The sequence below is a fragment of the Galleria mellonella genome, unplaced genomic scaffold (genome assembly GCF_026898425.1).
Source record: "Galleria mellonella isolate WM207_F2 unplaced genomic scaffold, CSIRO_AGI_GalMel_v1 utg93, whole genome shotgun sequence".
In the NCBI taxonomy this organism is placed as follows: domain Eukaryota; kingdom Metazoa; phylum Arthropoda; class Insecta; order Lepidoptera; family Pyralidae; genus Galleria; species Galleria mellonella.
In genome coordinates, this window is record NW_026442176.1 from 2,424,913 (window position 1) to 2,448,684 (window position 23,772).

The 23,772-nt window shown below is 31.7% G+C and overlaps 1 protein-coding gene across 1 annotated transcript; it reads left to right on the plus strand.

Annotated features, from left to right (window-relative positions):
• Nucleotides 1-699: 699 nt before the first annotated feature.
• LOC113516859 (protein-glucosylgalactosylhydroxylysine glucosidase) lies at nt 700-22,952 on the plus strand. The gene is made up of 14 exons (XM_052902671.1): nt 700-1,077; nt 2,237-2,565; nt 3,625-3,927; nt 4,968-5,068; nt 5,900-6,038; nt 6,185-6,332; nt 9,585-9,732; nt 11,982-12,072; nt 12,150-12,237; nt 13,588-13,785; nt 14,556-14,724; nt 15,052-15,223; nt 21,171-21,311; nt 22,751-22,952. Exons 1-14 carry the CDS (start codon nt 902-904, stop codon nt 22,858-22,860), a joined length of 2,313 nt encoding a protein of 770 aa, XP_052758631.1. The 5' UTR covers nt 700-901; the 3' UTR covers nt 22,861-22,952.
• Nucleotides 22,953-23,772: the final 820 nt, after the last annotated feature.

Below are 23,772 nucleotides of genomic sequence, written 5' to 3' on the forward strand. Positions count from 1 at the left end.
GTTAAACACTGGTTGTATCCACTTATACAATGAGGAAGCGACAATTGAATTAGACGATGACTCTAGCTACCTATTTTTAGGGTTGCCTACATTAAAGACATTTGATAATGTGTTCCTTGCATAAAATGTAAAGAAATATTTTATTGGAAATTTTATATTGAGTTAACTTACATGTAGTTTCACATATAATTCTTTAATTTTGCAATCCATTGCATTAAATTAGAAAAAATAGCAGTATCATGCAAGTTTTTATGCTGATTTTAGTGATACTGTCGATGTCTTAGTAATATTTTCATACGTTTTAATCTATTAAAACAATCCCGAAATTAATTGCAATACTTTAAAACTAGGTCAAAATCGTAAATACCGTTTACTAGCAAGTGCCGTAGTGTATTCATTTAAAGAGAACGGCTTTTTCTAATTCCTGCGCAAAACGTTTACACGAGCAACACCACGGTAACAGCTAATACTTGAATGAAGTAGTCTTGCACTATAAATTACAGTATTTTTTCTTATTCAATTTACTTCACAATAGCGAAAGCAAACTAGAATTTGAACCATAATGTTGCTATTAATTACTGTTAAGATTATTTCTTTTCATTATAAATAATGAATTAAGCGCTGTCGCTGATGTCATACTGCAGGATGCTCAGATAAAGGCAACCCTATAATATAATAACATTGTTATTAGAACAATAAAGTGTGTCACATCAGTAGATATGTCGGCTGTCGTGTAATCTGTACGGTGATTCTGTGAGCTGTGCACGACTGACCGTTGACCAATGTCCTAGCACTTAACAAAAAAAAACATACAAATTAGCATAATATTCTTTATTTAAATTTTCTGTGGTGAAAACCAGTTCTATTTTCAAAAACCAGTGTTAGTGCAGTGCCGGTATTAATGTGGTACTTTTTGAAGCGAAACAAACAAGTCGCAGCGATGTTGGGTGTTTTGGGAATAGCGGCCGTGGTTGTAATAATATTGTCCACGAGAACAGCGCATCGATTAGCTGCTGATAACGCTTCGGATGAAACTGAAGATTTTAGCGATGATCCTTACATTTTTTCTACGCACAAGTAAGTTAATATAAGTTAAAAAGTCCTGTTTATTCTAGTATATTAAAGAAATCAACTTGATCTTGCATGACGGATCACACATCTAATGCGAAAGTGGAAGAAAACAAGAATCTGACTAGATTTGACTCAATCTGTCGGTTAATCTATGTTTGGGAGTGAATTTAACATGCTACGGATTCGGTGTATATGCATGAAATGTGAAAGGTAGTGTAAAATTTCTTATAACTATATTCTATACTGCATCGCCCATAGCAACCCTCATACGTTATCACCTTTAAGAAGTTATCTCTTATGCCTTTTATATTATTATTATGATAGTACTTTAGACCGAGTTTATTAAAATTCTGTTATTACCTGTAAGATTAATTTTAATAATTAATTATTTTATTTAATAATTAAATATTGTTATATACTTAAATTATATATTACAATACTTATTTAGATACTTATTGATTTAGAGATTGCTTTTAACATAAATGGAATAGAATTACAAATATATACAGTAGACATTGTTTGACTAGCGCCTGCATAAATTTTTGCATCAAAATGTTTCTTAAGCAACAAAAAAATATTCTAGGCGTGGTATTTTTTTTAATGGATATTGATGAAATAGTAAATCCACCTGTGCTATAGGTATACACTGGTGGAACACCAGTAAAGAATGATTGGTGATGATGAAAAGGCAGGGCAGTCAACGTTATGAATTCAACGATAAATTTGTCACGATAGTTTCCAGTGGGAACCGCGTGGAGGTCAACCTAATAGGGTATATTGACAGCAATGGGCACTAACTTCCCCAATACTAACTATCTATTCTTTCCAGGCCTGCTATTTGAGTTCAATAAATTTATTAATGCAATATTGTCGTGCATATTAGAAGGTTAATTTTTTTTTAGAATTTCAAACTATGGGCTCAATTCTGAGGTGCCATTTCTCTAATTTATCTTTTGACCTTGCTGTGTGGTCCCGGCATAGATCGGCTACCCCTTTCTTTTCCGTGAGTGTCGTAAGAGGTAACTAAGGGAACTTAATGGTCGAGGAATGGGCAGCAGCGTCCCTCTTAAAATATTTCCAAAACCTAACTGCGGTTGCCAATCCACCTGCCGAGTGTGGCAGCTACTGACAAAATCCCTAAAGGCAACCCTAATCTCTTTTACAGACTACCATCAGATGATCGCTTCATGCCCTCCATCGGCAATGGTCATATCGCTACGAACATATTTAGTGACACAATATACATGAACGGATTGTATAACGGACGAAAAGGCGAGAGTCACCGAGCGAGGATACCCAGTTGGGCCAACATACGGTTGAACTCGACGCTAACTCACATGCCGTACCGTCCAGTCTACAGTTTGGATACAAGGGAAGCCGCCTTCAAAGTGAGGGTCGACCGAGATAGATCGATCGTCACTCAGAGAATATACGCCCATAGGTTTTACACTAGAGCTATTGTGAATCAAATACAAGTGGTCGCTAAACCACATGGTGAGTTAATAAATACTTTACATGCTATGCAACTACAAACTGCAACTGTAAAGTTTACATAATACGAACAAACTTAAACATATACTTTTTTTAATATATCAAATAGATTTTTTCATTTATCTAAGTTTATTTCTTTATTTATCTGCAAAACTTAAAGAATAATATAAAAAAATATACATATTACACTTCTGAAGTATATAAAACAGACTTATCGTTAAAGCTACCTGTAGATAACAAAAAATAGAAAAAGACGGTAGCTTTTGGCACAAGAAGTGTTTGAATAATTGTGCTGAGCAATAAAATAAATATTGTACTTTATTTCTTAAGCCTAAACTATCACTTCACCGCAGTTCATCACCGCATCTCACTGTTACTGTGATTATACACGATTAAGTACCGAGAAATACTGTTTGCTATTCGTTTCTAAGTAGGCGTTTTTCTATAACTTTCTAGCATATATATATATATATATATATATATATATATATATATATATATATATATATATATATATATATATATATATATATATATATATATATATATATTTTATAATTAATATAATTTTTATATTATATTAATTATAAAATAAATTATAATTTTTATTAGATAAATTATAATTTTTATCATGATATTAATAGATTTGTCTTATACAAAATATTATTGCAAATGTTTATGTTATTATGATAAAATTATTTTAATGTTTTGTTTAATAAGTTTTTATATTTGCACGCCTACAGTATGGCAGAATAAGATTGGACTATTTTTCTTGTAAAGTAACACCTATAAAAATGTACCTTGCAAATAAATGATTTCAATTTCAATTAATTCTGAGAATGTTCTATGTAAAAAAAATCTCCTAAACTTATGTATTGGAGTTAGAATATTTTGTCTGATAAAATAACTGTTGGGTTGACTGAAAGTATATTAATCTTTAAAATAAAGTAGATCTACTATATTTTAGAGATAAGTTCACCTTTGCTTACATTATTTTTAATTGTGATTATTATTGTACACATTTTAGTGTAATTAAGAATATTGTAAAATGATTTCTTACAGATCCTAATTTTATTCATCACGAAATATGGATAGCAATAAAACAGATATCTGGACCTAGCAGCGAAGATATAGAGTTCCGTACTCCAGTACCGGAGATCTATGACGGTCGTACAATTTGGTCCTCGTGCGGGTCTACCAAGGATCCCGAAGACCCCTCGTATCAGCCGTTGCCGGTAGACGTGTGTGCTTATTGGACATCAGTGCCTGATTACCTGGTGGTACCTCAGCATGGTTCTAAAGTCTTTACGTTTGTTATGACGGTGGATAAAAATAAAACTATTGCCAGACAGGAATTTATTGAAGGTTAGTGATTGTTTTACATATTTTTGTTATCTTCATAGATATAGTATAATCATGTGTTTTTGTAATGGACATTTAACGTTTTATATTTTTGTTTACGCTAACTATGATAAAATAGTATTTACTAAGAGATTTTTTTTGTGTATATATTTAAAGATTAGTTTCTACCCGCGATTTCCTGCGCGCGATCGAGATATGTTTTTGTCCAGGATAAAAAGTATCCCATATCCTCTTTTGTCCTATACAGTAAATGCATACCAAATTTCATAGTGATTGCTCAAGTCGATAAGGAGCTATAGCTTAACAAACAAAGAGCACCAGCGGGTATTTGCTTTGTATAAAATATTTGTGCTTGGGTACCTATGTCCTCTTTATATTTCTGCCGTGAAGCAGTTGTTTATATGGATTTGCTTTGGTTTGAAGGGTGGGATATGACACTGAAATTACAGAATACGGAAACTTAATACCTTAATTTTCAGGAGTAACGACACAGTATACCGTGTTATGTCCATGGTAATGTTCATGTCTATAGGCAACGGTTATCACTTTCCATCGGATGGACATTTCAGCTTGCCATTGTAAGTTATATAAAAAAAAAAAATTCGCTTTTATATTTATAATATTATACACGTATGTTACATTTTATAGAGCGACCCACAAATATTTATATCAAAATAGTATAAAAAATTTAATTAAGATTTAGTAATTAAATTTTTTATACTATATTTTATTTATTAAATAAGCAGTTAAGCAGTTTGTGAGAAAATTAATATACATGTAAATTTTATGGATTAAATACATTATTATCAAAATCGATTCAGAATTAGCAAATGTATCATATTGTTTAAATAAACTTTATATTATTATAGAACATCATATTGTAGATTTTACTTTTGTCTTGGGTCTATCCTAATTTTATTCTCACTGAAGAAGATATATTGTTATCTATCTCTCAGATACTTATCGTCAATCGAAAATTATCTATAAACTTGAACTTTTCCCATTACCTCCGATACTTATCCGTTTATGGTAAATGTTTAAAGTATTACAGCAGGACGGCGAAGAATTATATAAGAAGCACGTGGACCACTGGAAATCTCTGTACCATCAGGCTGGTGTCCACATCGAAGGAAATCTGCATTTGGTAAGTGACTTCTTTTATTTTTCTTAAAGATAAAGATGTTAATAAATAAAAAAAAGTTCTTCTCAAATTCAAATAATAATTGTGCACAATACTGGCAAGAATTATTGTACGTTCTAAATTTGAAGCAGGTTAAAAATTAAATTAAGAAGTATTTTTTATTTATACCCACATAGGTTTTATACATCATCGCTTATCAGCATCACTTTGTTAAAAAAAAACATTTGCGAAATCTATGTATGTAGATTTCGTTCATGTTTTTTTGTTCAGTTCTTTGAATTTGAAATTTTTTTACCTACTATAAAAAATTCAGCCTATCATAATAGTATGATACCTATCAATATTGATATTTCGGATAGAGTTGTATAATAAGTAATTGTTCGATAGTATATAGATTTATCCATTTTACTATGTAAATATTTATAAATGTTTGCATAGATTTATTACCAAATTTCATTAACATAAGGACAGTACCAACTCTTAAATAACACACAGTTAAAGAATAAGTAATAGTGATTACTTTTTCTGTAACTGTGGGTTTGGACTGAAAAAATGGCGGGAACGGTTAACATTTAATTTAAATTGAAGAGCTGTAATATAATACTGTAATGTAATACGTATAAATAATTTTCTTTCATTATAATATAATTTACTATGTTCTCGTACAGTTTCCAATCATTTAGATTATCCATACATGAAATATTATATGTAAATATTCTGGGTTGTAGCTAGTTTCGGTTATTTATTAATAATAATAATAAGTATATATTATTATGTATGACAATAATTATATTTTTAAACGGTTTTATTTAAATAGTGTTCATTATATTACAGTCTAAAATAGTAAATGGAATCTGGTATTACTATTTGAGCTCACTGCCGTCCCAGCACACTTATCACCCGCCAGAGAAGTACTACGGTCTCAGCCCAACAGGCCTAGCGAGAGGGGGTTCACTGCTCGACGACTATGAAGGTATCTCAATTTATCATTATCATCATAATGAGCTTACTGCAGTCTACTGGGGGGAGAGGGATTGTTAGTAATGGGGATGTTAATATTTATTTATTTAGAAAGATAAAAAAATATCACGGTAAGAGTCCAACTTATTTCCATTCCAGGACACAACTTCTGGGATACGGAATTCTGGATGTTTCCATCTATCTTGCTCCTGTACCCTCGGTATGCCCATGACCTGCTCCAGTATCGACTGGATATGGCCTACGTGGCCGCTGAGCTCGCTAAGATCACCGGCAACAAGGGATACAGGTGAAACTTTTATTCTAAACTAGTTTTTACCCATAGTTTCGTCCACATGCACGGGATACATTCACTAACCGAGACAAAAAGTAGCCTATATTCTTCTTCATCCTTAATAGTACTATTGTACAAAATTTCATAGTTAACGGTTAAGCCAATGAAGTACCGAGAGGTAACAAACAAACGAACTCACAAATTCAGTTTCACATTTATAATATTACTAAAGACTAAAGAATCTATCTGCAAAGTTTCAGGATTCTAGATTCAGTGGTTTCGGCTATGCATTTATATATGGGTTAGTCAGTCAGTCGCTCAGCAGTCTCATTTATATGATATGAGTAGATTAGTAAGGATTATTTTAGATTGTGCATCTAGCTTTCTTAAAAGGTAACCAAACGTTTTGGTGCTAAGTATTACATGAAAGGGCGAAAGGGATTATTAGTAATGGGGTCTAATTTCTTCGTTACTGACAATACACCCTATTAGATCGACTTCCACGCGGTTTCCCTTGGAAACTATCGAACCACAGCCACTTTCTACCATCGTACGACTCGCCATCGACAGGGAGTTCATCCTCATGTCCTACAGCCTCAATGGTCGCGTACTGCGCGGTTTCAGAGATTTTTCCTCCCACGAACACTCAGGTTGTGGAATGAGCTCCCTGTTGAGGTTTTCCCACGAGACTACAGCATGGGGTTCTTCAAAAGGGGGGTAAAGAGGTTTCTTCAGGATCGGCAACGCACGCGTAATGCCCCTGGTATTGTAAGTGTTCATAGGCTACGGTAACCACTTACCATCAGGTGGGCCGTATGCTTGTTTGCCATCTCAGTGGTATAAAAAAAATGACTAGTGAAAATCGTCACGATGAACTTACGGACCTGCTTTCATCATCACTGGAGTCCCGCCAGCGTATATCGATAGTGCAGTGGCGTTAACATTACATTATCACCCATTAAAAAAACTACTACATGTAAGCACATTTCACGAAGGCTAATCGAGCCATTAAAATATCAAAAAGAGAACGAATAAACTTATAAAATAATAATAGTATTATAATAATAATCGTAAATTTATCATGTAATAGTGGATGTTTGTTACTCTTTTGCGCTAAATAGATTTGATTGATATTTGATATATGTTTATGCTGTATTCTAACTATATTCCTTTAAATATATAAGTTATATGCTAATATTAAGTAAAAACTTAATACAGGATACTTTATATGTTGATTCACGGGGGCGAAGTTGAGGGAAAAGAGCTAGTTATATGTACTTCATAACATCAACATTTACATCTACATACATCAACATCTACATTTGCATCAGACCAAATTGCATAAAACTGAAACAAGCAGATTTTGTTTAACAAAGAAAGATTGGAATAAATCCTATCCAAATTAATTTGGGACTAACATGAGTGAATCTTATTGATTACAAATGAGAAGATATATAAAAGAATAAAGAAAAATTTATAACCTGGCTGCTTTAAAATACGCTTAAAAATCAATTAATATCTATTATACAACTACTACTATAATATATATAATTAAATATATAATTATATATATATATATATATATATATATATATATATATATATATATATATATATATATATATATATATATATATATATATATATATATAGATTATATATAATCAATATTTAGATTATTATAACTATTAAAAACGTTAAACTAAAAGCCCAAATATTTCATGATCTGATGGATGATTTGAATTTTGGAATTTAAACCCCCTTCTAGTAGTTTTCTTCTTGTATCTCTATTTTGCATACATACATACTTACGTAAAAATAGGTACAAGTGAAATGATAGTCACATCAAATAGTTGACGATTTAATCCCCAATAAAAACAAGTTGCTCGATAATAAATGACCGATTCCTTTCACAACAAAGATTTCATTATATTTAGTTGTTATCGTTATAATCGTAATTGATTAGATATTGATTGTTATTACCATAGATTATCTACCGAACGTAAGTAATAAAATTTAAATGTCATATTCCAAGATTAATTAACCTCCCACAGCTAGGGCGTAGAGCTCTAAGGTAGATAAGCGAAGGTATTATTTATACCGCCGATGGTGATGTCGTAACTTGATATTTTTTCTAATATTATAAATATGAAAGTGTGTTTGTTTGTTACCTCTTAAAGCTTTAATAGCTTAATCAATCACTGAGAAATTTGGTGCACACGTACTAAATGGAATGCACCTCTTCCATTCTCTCTTCTCCTGGTCAGTGTATACGCATCATACGGAGGAAGTCACGGGTAAAAATTAGTGGCATGTTACCGAACATGATGCGTGGACCTTCCAGAAGATCTACAGTACTACTTCGTCACATAAATTTGACATATAAACGTCTCACTATTGGAAAGGAACCTTTCCTTATAATAGGAGAATATTAACCATATACCATTGACCATACCATGCTAGCCAGTCAATTCGGTATTTTGAGTTTTCCTTCTCTTATAGTGTTGTATCCTACTTTATATCTTTCACCATCTTTTACAACGTCTTAAAGATTAAAAATAAATATTCATACCTTGTAACATATTACATCTTATGATATAAATTTATTACTTCACTCGCGACTTTATCTGCGTGAGCGGGATAAAAAGTAGCCTATGTTCATAACATCTTATATGATACGTACACATCAAATTTCATAGTGACTGGTTAGGCCGTTAAGGCGTTCACAGGTAATAAACAAAAACACTCACTTTCACATTTATAAAATTAGAAAAAAAAATAATTAGCATTCCAAAAGATAGGCGGGAACGAATTGGACTTGAACCCATTATAAAAAATTAGAAAACTATCTAGTATTCTGTAGAATATAATAATAAATAAAGCCTAAATGGTTGCATACAACGCGGTTTTAGAAATGTTTTCGCCCACGAACACTCAGGTTACGGAATGAGCTCCCTGCCGAGGTTTTCCCAAGAGACTACAGCATGGGGTTCTTCAAAAGGGAGGTAAAGAGGTTTCTTCAGGGTCGGCAATGCGCGCGTGATACCCCTGGTATTGCAGGCGTTCATAGGCTACGGTAACCCCTTACCATCAGGTGGGGCTTGTTTGCCACCTCAGTGGTATAAAAAAATATATGATCATGTCCAATATCTTAGGGGTATATAAGACTGCAGACTTATCTTCATATCATTAAGAGGAGCTATATTCTTATCATCCTTTTGTCAAAGAGAATCTATTCGTATGTTTGATTTCCAATTATCTGCTAAGGTTTCCATGGGAGAGCGCATACACTGGTACCGAAGTCACGCAACCGTGCTGTCCAGAGGTAGCAGAGTTCGAGCAACACATAACAGGATGCATATCATACGCAGCCCGCCAATACCTGGCCACCACAAGAGACGAGGAATGGTTAAAGGTACGAGTATATTTTCATAGTGTTTGAATAATGTATAAGGAATCATTTAAATGGTAGAATGAAACGAATAAATCAAAATTTATTCGTTACTGCTTATTTATTTTCAGCTTAGTTCTGAAAGAATATTGACTTGAATGTTAGTTTAATGTTTCATATGGAATATAACTTCTTAGTCCTTAGAATTGTAATGCATCATTGGTTATTATGGGCATTGTTTTTGTCTATTGGCGACGGTTAGTAACTTGAAATTGATGGGCCCATAACTTAATTGCTATTTAGTAGAGATGAGTTATATACAATATATCTATATATTATAGTTACAATATCTACATATTGGGTCGATAAAAGATATGTTATATATTGGTAGTCCAATATAAAATCCAATATTGAAATTTAGCACCCAATTCAAACGAATGGAGATATTTGGCTGGTATAGACGATGACCTTTTTCCGCCATCAATTTCCAGTGAAACCCAATATATACAGTGAGTGTAAAAAGTATTCGTACACCTAGGGTTATAATAAAAAAAATACGAATTTGATAGACTTTTCTCTATTTATTTAACTTAAATCAATACTGTTAAATAGTTTAACATTCCCGCACTTTGTTTATGATAATTATTGTTTTTAAAAAAAAAAATATACAACATAAAAATATTTTTACGTTAACTAAGCAAATAATGACAAACAAAAAGTATTCGTACATTCATGCTTTTTTAAATGAAATTCTGTATAAATCATTTATTCAATCGAATTTTTCATATGCCTACAATGCCAAGGTCATTTTTAATACGTAGGTATAGATATTAGACGTTTTAGTTGCGCTCGTGACAAGTATAGACGTGTTTAGTTACAAAAATGGGTCGTAAAGCAAAAGAAACGAGTGAAGAGGAGAGAAAAATAATTATTAATTTGCATAATCAATGCAAATCATTATGTGAAATTGCAAAATTTGTCAATAGACCACGTTCAACCGTACAGACTGTAATTGATCGGTTTTCTATTACTAAAACACTAAAAAACAAACCCAGAGGTGGGGCGTCCATCAAAAATACGCCTCGATTGGATCGGAAAATTTTATTGTGTAAAAAAAAATCCAAAAATTAGTGCCCCTCGAGTGTTACAAGAAATTAATAATATCAATGATTGCCATATTTCTGTCAGTACCGTTCGGAACGTATTACGTAGTAACGATTATCATGGAAGAACTGCGCGTAAAAAGTATTGGGTAAATGATATTAATAGAAAAAAAGATATTCGCAAAAAAATATATTAATGAAAAAATCATTTTTGGCAAACTGTTATTTACTCAGATGAATCGAAATATAATATTTTCAAATCGGATGGGCATCATATGGTATGGAGAAAACCTAATATGGAATATAAGAAAGAAAATTTATGTCCAACGGTAAAACACGGTGGTGGGTCAGTATTTGTATGGGGTTGCATGAGTGTTTTTGGGGTGGGAAAACTTGCATTTATTGATGGAATTAGGGATCATAAAGCGTATATTAATATTTTAAAAGAGAATCGTCTCTCTAGTGCAGCTCAAATGGGTTTTAACAATAATTGGATATTTTTACAAGATAATGACCCTAAACATAAAGCATGGAGTACTAAAGCATGGATCCTGTTTAACGCTCCAAAATACCTAGAGAGTCCTCCTCAATCACCTGATATTAATATTATAGAGCATGTGTGGGATTATCTCGATAATAAAATTCGAAATCGACCAATTTCGAGTAAAGAAACACTAAAAATTGCGCTTCGCGAAGAATGGGCATTAATACCGTCTTCTTATATTTTCAAACTAGTTGATTCGATGCCGCAGAGACTCCAAGCTATCATCAATGCTAACGGTGGTCCAACAAAGTATTAATATTTTTTTAATATTCATTTACTTACAAATTTTATAAGTGTACGAATACTTTTTGTTTGTCATTATTTGCTTAGTTAACGTAAAAATATTTTTATGTTGTATAATTTTTTTTATTAAAAAACAAAAATTATCATAAACAAAGTGCGGGAATGTTAAAATATTTAATAGTATTGATTTAAATTAGATAAATAAAAGAAAGTCTATCAAATTCGTATTTTTTTTATTACAACCTTAGGTGTACGAATACTTTCTACACTCACTGTAGATATCGGAGCGGTACGGATATTACCCATGCTTACTATTTAATAACTAGGTATAAATTAAATAGTGTCTTCTGATATTTATTTTTAAGTTTACTGTATATTTTCAGCAAGGAGGCTGTTCCATCGTGACTCACATCGCAGACTTCTGGGCTTCACGGGCTGTAATAAATTTCAATACTGGATTGTACGACATTGAAAGTAATTACATTTCATACTCTTATGTACTTAATGTTTTAATTCACCTACTTCTTTTATGATTCTTATTTTGTTTGTAGGTGTGATGGGACCAGACGAGGATCACAGCAATGTCACAAACTCTGCTTTTACAAACGTCGTGGCTGGATACTCACTTTATTTGGCACAGTATGTGGTAATCTATTTAAATTGAATCTCTCAGTTTATCATGTGAAAGTTGTCGTATGAAGAGTTAATAGAAAGAAACTGACTCACTGGCTCTCATATCTATAGGCAATTCTCGTTACAGAATCCGTAAACGTGAAGTGTTTTACAGAAATTATTTTGATCACGTCGAAGTTCCCTACAAAAAGTCCGAGTCCTAAATATTGACATGAGAATATTTTCATAATCATCGTCATCGTCATTATCATTTCAGTCATTATGCGTCCACTGGACATAGGCCTCCCACTATGTCGTCCTATACTGCATTTAGCTGTACGTTTCGTAATACAACAGTACAATAGCAGATAAAATAGGTTTGAAAGAAAGTGTTGGAAGAAAGTTGGTTTTAACCTAAGAACAAGAAATTTTTTATTTGAACATGTAGAAAAATATCAAAGGAACGATTGACGTAATATAGGTACCTACACAATTAAAAAAGTGCATAAAAGACCTAACAAATACTCACAAGTATCGACGAAGTCTAAATAACCGTAATTTGATAGTCGATATGCTATCTAAAGGAGGATTAAGATCCGAAATCGGCGTATAGATTTTCGGAAAATTTATGCTAGGTAATGCAAGGGACTTTTTGGTATTATTTTGTCTGCTCCGTTGTTTTGGTATTACTAAGGGATATTGTGTGAAGATTTTTAACTTCTTTTTTATAATATTTAAAATGGCAAACAAACTGAAGGCCCTCCTGATAGAAAGTGATAATCGTTGCCAGTCTTGAATAGCAACATAGGTATCACAAAGTGCCTAAATTGTGATTGTAATGCATATGATACTTCTCAATCATTCCATGCCATTATTGAAAACTATGATTTTACGGCATAATTTCACTGTCATATCATATGCTCTTCTAACCGAAACACATTCATGCAAATACAACTGCTTCATTGCAGAAAAAAATATGGGACAGGGATATGCGGACGACTTTTGTTTAAGGTCTTTGGTAAATTACAGTAATCGTAAACATTCAACCGTGAAGCAGTTGTGTTTGCACGGCTGTGTTTCAGTTTGAAGGGTGGGATATGGCGTTAATTTACTGGGTACAGAGGAATAACACCTGAATCCTCAGGAATGGCAACGCATGGGGGTATCATGGGCGAAACAGTACACTCTGTTATGTGCATGGCACTCATGTCTATAGGCGACGGTTACCACTTTCCATCAGGTGGGCCGTCAGCTTGTTTGCCGTTCTAAGTTGTATAAAAAAAAACATATTCTTAGGCCACAAAACCTGGAATAGTTTACATTGCCCTTGTAATTAGATTTGACTACTAAATTAATAGTTTTCATTACACTTTTCAGATACGTGGCGTGTCTTTGTAAATCGTACTACATGGCGAAAGATCCAGACCACTGGGCTGATATCGCTTGGAGCTTAGCATTGCCTTATGATGAAACTTTGGATTATCACCCACAGTTCTCAGGGTACGAGAGGGGCGAACAAATCAAACAAGCAGACGTGGTTTTACTAGGGTTTCCATTGCAATATCCCATGAACATGTAAGTTGGTGGTTTTTTATTATTATTCCTAATTTTTTTTTTATTATATCAGCTCTTTGTATTGGATAAAATAAACAGCGGCTTGCTTGAAATATAAATGGACTGTATTTTTACGATAAATAATTCTCACAGGAAGGTAATATTAATAACAAAAAATAAATTAATGAAGATTGTGTTCCTAAACATTGTGTGGCAAAACCAGTTGACCCTTCTTTGCATGATTTTATTATTGGTGAAATAAATCAATTAGTATAATTCTTGTTCAAAATTAAAGAAAAAACGGTTGAAAAAATAAATTTGACAGCTATGTTTTTTTTTTTGCAATGGACATTAAAAAGGTATCCAGACACGATCAATTTAAAGTGAACTTGTTCTTTTATATAATTTTGGACATTCAATGTTATGCTGTCATAACATTAAATTTCCACCATAATACGAAGAAGGGTTAATTTGATTTACAAACTAAACTGCTGGACCGACTTTGATAAAATTTCTATAGGCCAATTTGAAAGTCTGTTATAAAATAAAAATAAAAGAATTTTTCAGATCGTTTTAAAACTGACTATGACGTAACAAACATAAAAGAATGACACATAACTGAATTGAAACCATCCTTTTTTGAAGTCGGTTGAAAATACATAATTACTTTTTGGCCAAGTTGTCACTGTGTTGAACACTTTGATTAGGGATTATCGTCGTGAACTTATTATTTGTAATTGCAATTTACAAACCAGGAGATTATAAATTGAAGGAGTTCTATACAATTTCAGGTCGACTAGGGTCAACGATCTGTCATATTACGAGTCTGTGACGCGTAGCTCTGGGCCCGCGATGACGTGGAGCATGCATACCATAGGACACTTGCGTCTGCAGGATGACAAGAAGGCAAACGATATGTTCAACAAAAGTTATCAAGGCTATGTTAGAGAACCTTTTAAGGTAATACTGAATGCTAAATAATATTAAATAAAATAATTAATCTGTGTTTAAATAATTAAATCAGTTGTTTTGATTTAAAAACTAATCTATTGAACCGATTTTAATAAAATTTCTATATACTCAAATTTTAAAGCATATCTTTTGTTCAAATTTCAACTGAAAAAAAAACAAAAATATTTTTTAACATCGCTATTAAATATTTACACCAAAGGAGCGTGTCATCCTTTGGTGAAAATATTTAGTTTCGTGGGAGAATAATTCATTTAAAGTTCACTTATTCGATTTGAATTTAAGAATGTGTGATTCAAAATTTGAATTTTTGAACAGGTGTGGAGCGAGCTCCAGCGACCGAATGTTGGCGCGGTGAACTTTTTCACTGGAATGGGAGGGTTCCTCCAAACCTTGATCTTCGGCTATGCAGGTGTGAGCATCCATCTTGATCGTCTCGAGATAAATACACCACAACTACCACCGAATACTACGAACTTCAAGATTAGAGGTTTGTACCATAAATAAATTTATTGTTTCCTCCAAAAGATTACAATAGTAAACTTATTATAGATACAAACAATTACAAGAAATGATCACAGTGAGAAAATAAATACATTTAATTTTTAATACCGTTCATAACTTTAACTTACCGAAGTGTGGCAAACGTTGATCTTATCTGTTAATTGTCAAAAACAAGTTTCAATGTTTCTGACTGATTATGATTTATTTAAAAAAGAAAGGAAAAAATAAAAAAAATATAAATATGCTTTATATATTAATATGCAGTTTTAATACTGGCTGTTGACACTGAGGTTTTTTAGAACAATGTATTATTTTTATGTTCGTGCTGTATCAGATTTTATATAAAATGTCTTGTATTTTTTGACTAAACTTATTATTTTATATCACAAATACATATAATATATATTGCATACAGAGGTTTAAAAAATATATATAATACTAAAACTACTAAATCAACGCAATACGTAGGAGGAAAAAATTTCATATTACAGTGACTCAGCAGAGTATGTGTTGAGTGCAACGACATTCGTGGTCTATGTTAGCATGTTGATTTTCAGACAGGGCAACCTACGGGGGATAATAAGAATAAATTTAGAAACGTAACTTTGTTATAATACAGAGGTCACGCCACTGTAGTTAAGATGTATTGTGTATAAACTATATAAAAATAAAATACTTTAATGTAATAAATTGGAGATTTTTCGGGTCGGCAACGCGCTTGTGACACCCCTAGTGTTGCAGGTGTTAATAGGCTACAGAGACCGTTTACAATCAGACCAGGCTGTATGATTATTTGCCACTTTCGTAGTAAAAAAAAAAAAGAAGTATGACGTTGCCAGGGAAAAGCCCTCTATCTGTATATAAAGAACAACAATAGTAACAAAAAGAAAACTATAAAACACATACAAATTAAGGGATATTTGGATAATAGTACTACAGACGCTAAAGAATTTAAATATCGTGTATCATACGAATTTATCAGTGCAATGGCTGGTGTATATTGTTGAGTATAAAAATATGTTGATACCGCAAATATTATTATAAACTCATTTTTGCAATATGAATTCCGTTATCGTTACTGCATGCAAAAACATTTTATCATTATTTTAATCAACAGAAAATGTTGATATATAGTATATTAAGTAGTATTATATTAAAAGTGAGTGACAAGAAGATGAATAAAAACTAACACCGATCGAAACAAGTACTTGAGGTACTGCAATACAGTCGACATTGCATTTATATGCCATACCCAATTCTATTTAATGTAAACCTAGTAATAGAGTTTTGAAAGTATTCTAAAAGAGCCCTGTTATCGAACCAAACAGCTAATCATAAAAATGTTGCATATAAATCTATCACTAAAAACTTTGCACCTACTTCATATTTTGCTTCGCAATTTTTTAAATATATGTATTTTTACCATAAAAATACCATAAAATTCTAGCGTATTAACATTTTAGTTCGCTAGAAGAGTACTTTTTAAATAATCGAACAGAAATATTCAGTTTGTGATGTGTTCAATAAAAAATGTTCAATTTAATTTTTTTTAAAAACTGACAAATATTTTTTTTACATTAAATTGATAAATATTTGCAATGTTGCTATACTTCAATAGTCTAAAGTGATGAATGCTTGTAAGTTAACATAATTTGTAAGCACCATAACACCATAATCCTCGGGACGATTGGCATGACCATGATACTACTGTGAAGTCCATGGTGCTGTTCATGTCTACAGGTAACGGTTAGCGCATTTTATCAGTAGGGCGGCAAGCATTTTTTGACATTTTGATTCAACTTTGTTTGATAAAAAATTCCATTGATAAAACACTCAAAGGATGACATCAATTTTTATTTCTCTATATAGTTGTACTGCCGTATAGTTTAAATTAAATGAATTGGTAGAATGGGGTAGATCGTTGCACGCAATGACGCCTGGCACATCCGTTATGCTCGTGTACGTCTGCTATTTATAAAGATGTACGTCTATTTTAGTAGGTATTAGTAACTGGTAATATCGGTACCACTTCGATATCTATATATTGGGTATCTCTGGATATTTATGAAAAAAAGGTTGTTATCCGTATATATATTATCCATTTCGATATTTATTTATTTATAAAAGACACACCAACAATATGCTCACAACAATTAAGCAGACAATGTACAATGATATAAGTAAGTAAAAAGTCAAAAACTACTATTAAAAATGCTTAAATCTAAGTTTACTTGAACAAAAACATCTCACTCCTCACTACCAAGTTTAAGGCCATATGAACACATCAATTAAAGGTGTGTCTCTCACAAATAAGCATCAATGTATACTAAGTAACAATTATATTAGAGAAGACCCAATTATCAATCCATAATGTTAATAAGCCTAGTAAACTGCACTAAAGAATTACCACCCCTACCAATATCACCCATACCAGTCTGATATCTGTATTAATTTCGATCAGGCTCTATTTCGATATTACATATTGAATAACCGACAATTTAATATACGTGTTATTGAGCCAATAAATATATATTGTAATTAAAATATATAAATATTGTTGCCATTCGTGTTTCAACCGTAAAGCAGTTGTGTTTGCATGGTTGTGTTTCGGTTAGAAGGGTGGGATATGGCGTGAATTTACAGGGTGTAGAGGAATAACACCTAAGTCTTCAGGAATGGCAACGCATGGGGGGGTATCATGGACGAAACAGTATATCTGTTATGTCCATGATACTGTTCATGTCTATAGGCGACGGTCACCACTTTCCATCAGGTGGGCCGTCAGCTTGTTTGCCATTCTAAGTTGTATAAAAAAAAACATATTTCCCACCTCTAGTACGAGCAGGAAACACAAAATTCTCAATTTGTAAATTTAACTTTGATAGTATCAACAAATGAGTTTTTTGCTTGTAGATATACATATATGTACTTGTAACTTGAGATATCTTTAAAAAACAATTACTTTTCATTTTTAATCAGGGATTATAACAAATTGTTTTCATTCATATATTGTTAAAAAAATAAAGTAAAGAGATTAATATCATGATTTCTGATTACGATGTAAGGTTTATTTATTTATATCAATTAGTTCGGGCATCAATCTAAATTTTATTTAAATTGGAAATTGTACTTGTAGTGGAAATTTTGTATAAATGTCAGCAAATATCTCTGCTTCTCTCGGAATTCTGCAGCCAAATAGCTGTCTTTTGTGTCTATATTTTGGTTTGAAGGATATAATATGACAGTGTAATTATAGGGTATGGAGACATAACATGTTAGTCCTGAGAGGAAGGGATTGTTAGTAATGCAGACTACTAATTCCATTGCTAACAATATATCCTGTTCGGTCGACCTCCATGTGGTCTTCCCTAGAAACCATCGTGCTAAATTCCAGGTGTATTTATCACGATGAGCTAACTGACCTGTCTTTTCATTCTCACTTATTATTCCTCGCTAGTGTCTTGCCCGCGTATACCGTTAGCGCAGGCGAGGTTACTGCTCCATTACCATCTATTAAAAAAATGTTAATTCTAGGGGGAAGGGGCAAAATGATTATAATTAAGTTTAACAGCTCCACTGCTATACTTATTTTTTTTAATGGAATGGTTACCCCGCCAGCGCTATCGGTATACGGTAGCGAGGTACCCGTGAAGGATGATAGGTGAAGATTAAAGCAGGTCAGCCCACCGTGATGAATTCCACAAGAATTAATCACAGCAAAATCATTATAATTATCATAGCAAAGTTGTTTACGGAAGGTTAATTATGCTTTAATACGATACAATGCTATAATTATCTCGCTGTTGATCGAGTTATTCACATAGTAAAAAAAAAAAGGTATTAAACTATAACTTTAACAATACTTATATAGGTATAAACTTTAAATCTCATAATATTTAGAAGAAAAATTATCATAAACAAATCAAACTTTTTTTATTAAAGCTAATTTCTATAGGGATAGTCAGAGGCTTTGCTTATGATCACTGTTCGAAATAACGACTTTTTGGGTCTCTAAATAATGGTAATATATCTTTAAGGGGTGGGGAAAGGGATTGTTAGGAATGTAGATTGATACCCCTATTGTTAGCAATATCCATTATCGACCCTATGTGGTTATATATATATATATATATATATATATATATATATATATATATATCTTTAAACCACTACAAAGAACAACGCTTCTTGAAAGTAGAGACTAAATATCAAAACATTCTTATCATGGAAAATTTCGCTCGAATATTGCAGTGATTACTCATATAATATCTGCATTATTAGTTAATCAATCAATAAATGCATGTCCTTAATAAAGGGTAAAATATTGCAATAAATAAATTTCAAGGACAAAGATTAAATATTCATTAAAAGTGATTATTTAAAATTAAGTGTAATAAAAAAAAAAAATCATAATCCTCTTACTTGTTTAAGTACAAAGATAAATAATAATTCATTCAACTTTGTTGCACTAGTTAACCTACACGAAATTCAATTTAATGATTTGAAATATATTGGTTTAATTTCAAATAAGTTCTCGTTATTTGTTATTTCAATTTATATTATTGAAGTCTATTCGAAGGTTCTTCTTATTTATGCCTTTTATCATATCTATTTGGCGGCGTAATATGTTTTCTTCTTTCACTCATCTCTATTTGACGTCATCTCACTAGTTACTTCTTTTCTGGCCATGTCATACTTCACACAGTCCATTCTTCTTTTTCTAGATCTTCCTTTTCACTTTCACATTCATATTCAATGTTTATGTTCGAATAATGTGCAGAAATCGTTACAGGAATGTTTTTATACCCTTGGAGTTTTTGTTTCTCTAGGATTAGTAGAAAAAATTAGCTAGTTATTAGATATTAGTTTCTTCAGTGTTAGTAGGTAATACTCTTTCTAGGGTATAATAGTCTGAGAAGGTCTAGTTTTCCTAGCGCTAATAGATACTTCAATAAAATTATATAAATAAATATATGTTTGGACTTATTTTCATTTATAGTTTTTTTCATGTGTATTTTTTAATTGTAGAAAAAAAATTACATATATATATTTATTTTTATAACATTGTATATTTTTTAGATTTGTTACTAGTCAATAGTTCTTAATTATCCTTAATCTATTTATCTAATAAATCAAACATATATAAAGATAGCACATATAAGTATTGTACCATATTGTACTTAATCACTAGGATAATTCATAATTAATTCTAATTTATAGATTAAACATAGTACTTGCGATTCTATTTCTACGACAAAAATATACCAGATTGAAGGCTATGAAAGCTGTCATACAATATTTTATTACATTAGTACAGCAATTTTAAACCTAGTTTACTAGGCAACAAGACACATGATATTTTACTTTAATAATAACAATGTAAGGCTTGCGTTGCGCATCGTAACCGCTCATAACTAAAGATCCCGGAAGGTTTAGAAACTAGTCTAGTTTATATTTTTTTAATAAGTTTACTAAATAAAAGTTAATGTAATCTTTTGTTGAGAACAATGGTATATCCATCTTACATGACGAGTTTTCGCGACTTAAATACACGTAAATTAATTCGGTTGCTATTACATTAAAATATATATATTTTTTATACAATTTAGAATGGCAAACAAGCTGATGGCCCACCTGATATAAAGTGGTAACCGTCGCCTATAGACATGAGCAATAGCATGGACATAACAGAGTATACTGTTTCATCCATGATACCCCCCATGCGTTGCCATTCCTGAGGACTTAGGTGTTATTTCTCTGTACCCTGTAAATTCACGCCATATCCCACCCTTCAAACCAAAACACAGCCATGCAAACACAACTGCTTTACGGTTGAAACACGAATGGGACAGAGGTATCCAAGCAAACGACTTTTGTACAAAACCTTTAACATACAATAACGTACATTTATTACAAGTGTTTATAATTTACAGGTATAAAGTACTTGGGCGCTAATTTAACATTGAGTATATCGGAGACTAGTAGTACGTTGGTCGTGGAGTCACTCGACGACGAGTGGCCTCTAACAATGAATGACGGAAAGTACAACATCACGCTGGTCCCGGGAATGTCAGGTAATGATCGAAAAATTTTGTAAAGCTCTTTATAAATAATGGACAAAATGTCCATCGTCTTACTTAAACTATGTATATATGTGTGCATGCAATTTTAATGGATTTATTATTACCGAATCAAAGTTTACGCCGAGGATTGTCTTTCGTTAAACTCAAAGCCTAGGAAGGTGAGGAAAATTTTGTCTGGGAATAAAATGTCATAAATCGACGTTTACCCTGTTTAACGATTAATATAATAATCTCCTGACATTCATAAACATAGTTGTAGATTTTTTCTAATTTATATAATGTTTCTAAGTTAAATAAGGAAATGTTTTTTTTTACATTAGTATTATATATTGAGAAATTCTCTTAAAATCAATTATTTTACATTTTCAACAAAATAAAAAAAAATAGAGGTTAATAAATAAAGACAATTAAAAGAAAGAGACAATTTGGGAAATATTTTTTTTTACCGGAAAAGATATATTTACTTACAGATTGATCGTATAGAAATTTTATTAAAATCGGCCTAGTAGTAGTTTATTTTGCCAGTTATTTTGAAGTCGGATTTTTTTGTGGGACTCAATCTTAGTTTATTATTTTTTTTTATTTTATTTAGAATAAATTCAAAATAAGGACATTTTCGGTGTTTCTTCTAAAATTTTGTCCGTTGTTGTTTGGATATTGGCAGTTAATAACTATGAGGTCACTTTTGAAGTAATATGTTGGATTTTTTTAAATTATTATTTCAAACTGATATCCCAACTGTATCCTTATTTTAAAGACTAGTATGAACTATGTTGGTTATCCTCGATATAGACATCCGGTGGTACATTATCAGTTTATGATGAATTAAGGGCAGGGTAAACATATCTGTTTATCATCTTTTCTCGTCGTTTATTTTGGTCAGGGACAAAATTGGTGTACGTTCGAAGCGTACGTATACTGATACCAAACTATTAAACTAATATAATAAAATTTGTAACTAAACTGTATGTACATGAAAGATATTAAAAATATACCTATAATATATTAAGAGTTTTATTAAAAATAACTATAAAGATACTAATAATATAATTTTCTATGTATCGTATTGTTTTTGCATGATATATATTATAATTTATATACAAATCGTTTTGTGTATAAATTATAATAGAGAGGTGTTTGGGCACCTCTGTCTCATTCGTCTAGAAGCAGTTGTGTTTACATAACTGTGATTCCGTTTAAAGAATGGGTGTCATAGCACTGAAATTACAGAATACATAGGCATAACACCATAGTCTTCAGAAATAGCAACGCATGAAGTGTAATATAGGTGACACAGTATACTCTGTTATGTCCATGTTACTGTGTCTATAGTCAACGTTACCACTTTCCATCGAGTGAGCTGATAGCTTGTTTTAAGTAGAAAAAAAAAACATTAATGATGATTTTCTAAGAAATATTTTTTTTTGCAGTAACATTATCAGGTAGCGGTCCATTCAAGATTCATTCTACATCGTGGAAGGAATGCAAACTGCCCGAGGACACTATTGGACACAATTACCTTAGACCTAATAAATTATAGCATTAGAGGTACCTACTTGACTTTAAGTTAATAATGACGTAGATGATGTCCCTATCAGTGTTCAAATATTATTAAATTAATAAATTATGCAATTTTCATCTTATTTCATTTCATAACACACGTTAGAAAAGTTAAAAAAAAATTTTGACAGTTTTAGTAGTCCAGGAGTGATTGTGGCGTTCTAAAAAAATCCAATTCGATTCTCTTTTGTTTTGATGATGAATTAAATACCTACCAAGTATTTTTTAAGGTTATTACTGTATTCCTATATCAATATCATATTCATTAGGTAACATGTTTTGTTTCAAACAATCAACCGATTTACTCGTATCTGCCTATCTACATTTTTATCTAATAGGAAAACATAAAACAAAGAACTTTTTAAGTGGTGGTTTATTTATTTAAATAACAGATATTTAATTAAAAAGATAATTCCCCTGCTCTAACTGCTGACATTGATGCTTTTTTTCACTTTAAGTTTGTGGCTAGAGAACTCTTGTAAAATTAAGCTCGCTTTGTACATTTACTTATCTCTGTTATATTTTTATGGATTATTAGTGTGAATAATTAAAAGCATAAATAAATAATTTAAATTTTTACTGTATTTTAATATGCCTTTTAAAAGTGGAGGAAGTTTGGACCATCGCTGTTTTGTTACGGTAGCATATGAAACCGAGTGATCTAAGAAAGAAAAGTAACACAGCGAGGTTTTTGTCACTAGGCCCATGGTGTTGTTTATGTCTATACCACTTCCTATCAGGTGGGGCGTCAGCTTGTTTGTTATTTTTAGTGTCATAAAAATATCTTGCTACCGTTGTCCCGGAATTCCAACGTCGACAACGCAGTAAACAATTCGAAACGATGAAAGACAATCGACGAGGCATTGAGCCTTCGAAAAATCTTACAAGATTT

Bases quoted from the DNA above. Each gene is read 5' to 3' on its own strand.
- LOC113516859 (XM_052902671.1), top strand. From the start codon at position 902: ATGTGGTACTTTTTGAAGCGAAACAAACAAGTCGCAGCGATGTTGGGT. The intron at 2,566-3,624 runs GTGAGTTAATAA...GATTTCTTACAG, and splicing joins AGTGGTCGCTAAACCACATG to ATCCTAATTTTATTCATCAC. The intron at 13,786-14,555 runs GTAAGTTGGTGG...ATACAATTTCAG, and splicing joins TTGCAATATCCCATGAACAT to GTCGACTAGGGTCAACGATC.